The sequence below is a fragment of the Bison bison genome, unplaced genomic scaffold (genome assembly GCF_000754665.1).
Source record: "Bison bison bison isolate TAMUID 2011002044 unplaced genomic scaffold, Bison_UMD1.0 scf7180017864254, whole genome shotgun sequence".
Classification (NCBI taxonomy): domain Eukaryota; kingdom Metazoa; phylum Chordata; class Mammalia; order Artiodactyla; family Bovidae; genus Bison; species Bison bison.
In genome coordinates, this window is record NW_011494826.1 from 2,739,225 (window position 1) to 2,743,570 (window position 4,346).

At 35.0% G+C, this 4,346-nt stretch overlaps 1 protein-coding gene across 3 annotated transcripts in view; it reads right to left on the reverse strand.

Annotated features, from left to right (window-relative positions):
* Window positions 1-380: 380 nt before the first annotated feature.
* Window positions 381-4,346, reverse strand: part of PCNXL4 (pecanex-like 4 (Drosophila)) — a 39,051-nt gene continuing 35,085 nt past the window's right edge. For 2 of the 3 annotated variants that reach the window (XM_010847668.1, XM_010847669.1), the window contains one exon: window positions 381-1,238. In XM_010847668.1, coding sequence (XP_010845970.1) covers window positions 987-1,238 — 252 coding nt within the window. In that variant the 3' untranslated portion in view covers window positions 381-986. The remainder of the gene's footprint in view (window positions 1,239-4,346) is intronic. The other variant, XM_010847670.1, reaches the window with a different exon arrangement.

A 4,346-nucleotide genomic window follows, 5' to 3' on the forward strand; every position in this document is an offset into this window, starting at 1 on the left:
TGTAGAGAAAATTCATCTCAAATGATGCAGATTCATTATTTATCCTCCTTGTAAGTTCCTGTAAAAAGTTCCTAAGCAGCAAAAGAATGAAAATAAAACCCTGATCACATTGTGAAAATTTTTCTCCTATCTGTTTTTGGCTTGAGTTCAAACAACTTAAGACAATAGTAACTGGTAGTCGTATTGGGCAAGTGATTCTTCAGAATCAGTATATTCAGCGGAAAAGAAATGCACAATGAGCCACATCTACAGAATGGCCTCTAACAGTCATAATCAGATTACCTTAATGTTGCTAATTCTGCTAAGTATTCACATGATGAATGGGATGAACCCTTTTCCTTTTAAATATATCAAAAGGATATTTAGAAAAAAATTTTAAAAATTTTTGGGAGACTTTATTCAAAGTTTTTAAGGTTTCTGAATTGAAGTATATGAAAAGAAACTGAATAGATTATATGAAAACATTCAGAGCATGTTAAATGTTAAAATAAATAGCACAAAGTTTGAAAATACTATAAAATTTAATATATTTCAAATAAATATATATACATTTTGTAACCTTCAGTAGGATCCATTATTATTACATAAAAAACACTGATATGTATATCTTTTAAGCATGTAAAAATTACATAGTTGTTGACTACTCTAAGGCAAGTCACTTATCACACATTAAAGAAAGCATTAAAAAATTCATTTTATAATCTTATACAAATGTTTTATATTTACCAAAGCCTACCACAATCCATAGGGCACAAATATTGGCCAACTAATTCTAACTTTTATGTTATACATAAAGTTGTTGTTTTATACCACTACGTTATCTAAGAAAATCAACTTTATAGAGCTTAGCTTTTCTCAGGCATCTGACTTGTGGGAGGAGAGAGGGAAGTCCAGTGAAGTACAAGGAATCACAATGATAACTTTTCTAGAATGAAAAAATAAACACATCTCATTTGCTCACAATACATTTACAAGTCAAATGGCCTCTAAACCAAATGTATATGGAGAGGTTTTGAAGAATAAATTGGATATCCCAGGGGAGGATCAGCTGCTTGTATTGTAAGGTTCCTTAAAAGTAGTGGATGAGCTTGTATACTATAACGTTCCTCATCATCATTTGTGGCATAAAGCAATTCCCATGAAAGATTGGCCCACTGACCTCTAACAGCTTCAGCATTTAACTTCCCAACATGGATCAATAATTCTTGAAGGGTAAGTACTCTCCCAGTGTAAACTCCCTGTAAAGAAGAAAGGAGGTTGGAGGCAAAGAAAAAGAAGAGAAGATTATATTCAGGCCTTTATTTATAAACTTAGAGAAAAACTCCATTGTAGTTAAGCAAACTTAAATAGAAAGTAGTATATCAAAATGTACACGAGTTGCTTGTCTTCAAAATCAAGAATCACTTCTATTTGGTTGCTCTCCGACTAAGCGTGAAATAAAAAAATTTCCTGACAGACACTGTACACACTTCTTACTTTCTTCTCTATTCCCTCACTCCATGTGGCCTCAGCAAAATGTAAGTCATAAATATTAGTCAGTGAACAATCATCCAATTATTGAGATATATTTCATATTCCAAATAATTTAATGGCGTTTTAGTATATTCAGATATGTGTAACCATCTTCACAATTTCTGGATATTTTCAGGACCTCAAAAAGAAACTGTACTCTTAAGCTATCACCCTCCTATCCCTAATTCCCCCAGTCATAAGCAATCACTAATGGTTGAGTAGTATTTGTGTGTGTGTACATCTTTATCCATTCAGCTGTCAGTGGATATTTAGGTTGCTTCCATGTCTTGGCTATTGGTAAAGAGTGCTGCTATAACACTAGGGTGCATGGATCTTCTTGATTAGAGTTTTTGTCTTCTTTCAGATATATGTCCAGGACTAGGATTACTGGATCATATGGTAACTATTTTTAGCTCTTTAAGGAACTTTTGTATTGCTCTCCATAGTGGCTGTACCTATTTACCTCCCCACCAACAATATAAGAGGGTTCCTTGAACTCTCCACACTGTCTCCAGCATTTACTATTTGTGGATTTTTTTGATATTCGCTATTTTGACTGGTCTGAGGTGATATCTCATTGCAGTTTTGATTTATGTTTCTCTAGTAACTGGCAATACCGAACATTTTTCATGTTCCCTGATACCATGAGTATGATGTTAGCTATGAGTGTCATATGTGGCCTTTATTATGTTGAGGTATGTTCCCTTTATACCCCTACCTTCTGGAAAGTATTTACCATAAATGGATGGTGAATTTTGTCAAAACCCTTTTCTGCATTTATTGAGATTATCAAATATTTTAATTTGTTAATGTAGTGTATCACATTTATTTTTTTGTGGATATTAAAGAATCCTTGCATTCCTCAGAAAAATCCCACTTGATCATGGTATATGATCTTCTAAATGTATTGTTGGGATAAGTGGACTAGTATTTCAATGAAAATTTTTACATCTATGTTCATCATTGATACTGGCCTGTTTTATTTTTTTGGAGGCTAATTACAATACTGTGGTGGTTTTTGCCATACATTGACATGAATCAGCCATGGGTGTACATGTGTTCCCCATCCTTACCCTCCCTCCCACTGCCTTCCCATCCCATCCCTCAGGGTTATCCCAGTGCACCAACCCTGAGCACCTGCCTCATGCATCAAACCTGGACTGGTGATCTATTTCACATATGATAATATTCATGTTTCAATGCTAGTCTCTCAAATCATCCCACCCTCACCTTCTCCTACAAAGTCCAATACTCTGTTCTTTACATCTGTGTATCACATATAGGGTCATCATTACCATCTTTCTAAATTCCATATATATGAGTTAATATACTGTTTTGGTGCTTTTCTTTCTGACTTACTTCACTCTGTATAATAGGTTCCAGTTACATCCACCTCATTAGAACTGATTCAAATGCATTCTTTTTAACAGTTGAGTAATATTCCATTGTGTATATGTACCACAGCTTTCTTTTTTTGGTACTACAACTTTCTTATCCATTCATATGCCGATGGACATCTAGGTTGCTTCCATGTCCTGGCTATTGTAAACAGTGCTGCAATGAACACTGGGGTACACGTGTCTCTTTCAATTCTGGTTTCCTTGGTGTGTATGCCCAGCAGCGGGATTGCTGGGTCGTATGGCAGTTCTATTTCCAGTTTTTTAAGGAATCTCCACATTGTTCTCCATAGTGGCTGTACTAGTTTGCATTCCCACCAACAGTGTAAGAGGGTTCTTTTTCTCCGCACCTTCTCCAGCATTTGTTATTTGTAGACTTTTTGATAGCTGCCATGCTGTCCAGCGTGAGATGGTACCTCATTGTGGTTTTGATTTGCATTTCTCTGATAATGAGTGATGTTGAGCATCCTCTTTTCATGTGTTTGTTAGCCATTTGTATCTCTTCTTTGGAGAAATGTCTGTTTAGTTCTTTGGCCCATTTTTGGATTGGGTCACTTATTTTTCTGGAATTGAGCTTCAGGAGTTGCTTGTATATTTTTGAGATTAATTCTTTGTCAGTTGCTTCATTTGCTATTATTTTCTCCCATTCTGAAGGTTATCTTTTCACCTTGCTTCTAGTTTCCTTTGTTGTGCAAAAGCATTTAAGATTAATTAGGTCCCATTTGTTTATTTTTGCTTTTATTTCCATTACTCTGGGAGGTGGGTCATAGATAATCCTGCTTTGATTTATGTCAGAGTGTTTTGCATATGTTTTCCTCTAGGAGTTTTATAGTTTCTGGTCTTACATTTAGATCTTTAATCCATTTTTAGTTTATTTTTGTGTATGCTGTTAGAAAGTGTTCTAGTTTCATTCTTCTACAAGTGGTTGACCAGTTTCCCCAGCACTGTTAAAGAGGTTAAAGAGATTGTCTTTTCTCCATTGTATATTCTTGCCTCCTTTGTCAAGGATAAGGTGTCCATAGGTGTGTGGATTTATCTCTGGGCTTTATATTTTGTTCCACTGATCTATGTTTCTGTCTTTGTGCCAGTACCATACTGTCTTGATGACTGCTGCTTTGTAGTATAGCCTGAGGTCAGGCAAATTGATTCCTCCACTTCCATTCTTCCTCAAGATTGCTTTGGCTATTCGAGGTTTTTTGTAATTTCATAGAAATTGTGAAATTATTTGTTCTAATTCTCTGAAAAATCCCATTGGTAGCTTGATTAGGGATTGCACTGAATCTATAGATTGCTTTGGGTAGTATACTAATTTTCACTATATTGATTCTTTCGATTCATGAACATGGTATATTTCTCCATCTATTTGTGTCATCTTTGATTTCTTTCATCAGTGTTTTATAGTTTTCTATAGATAGGTCTTTTGTTTCTTTAGGTAGA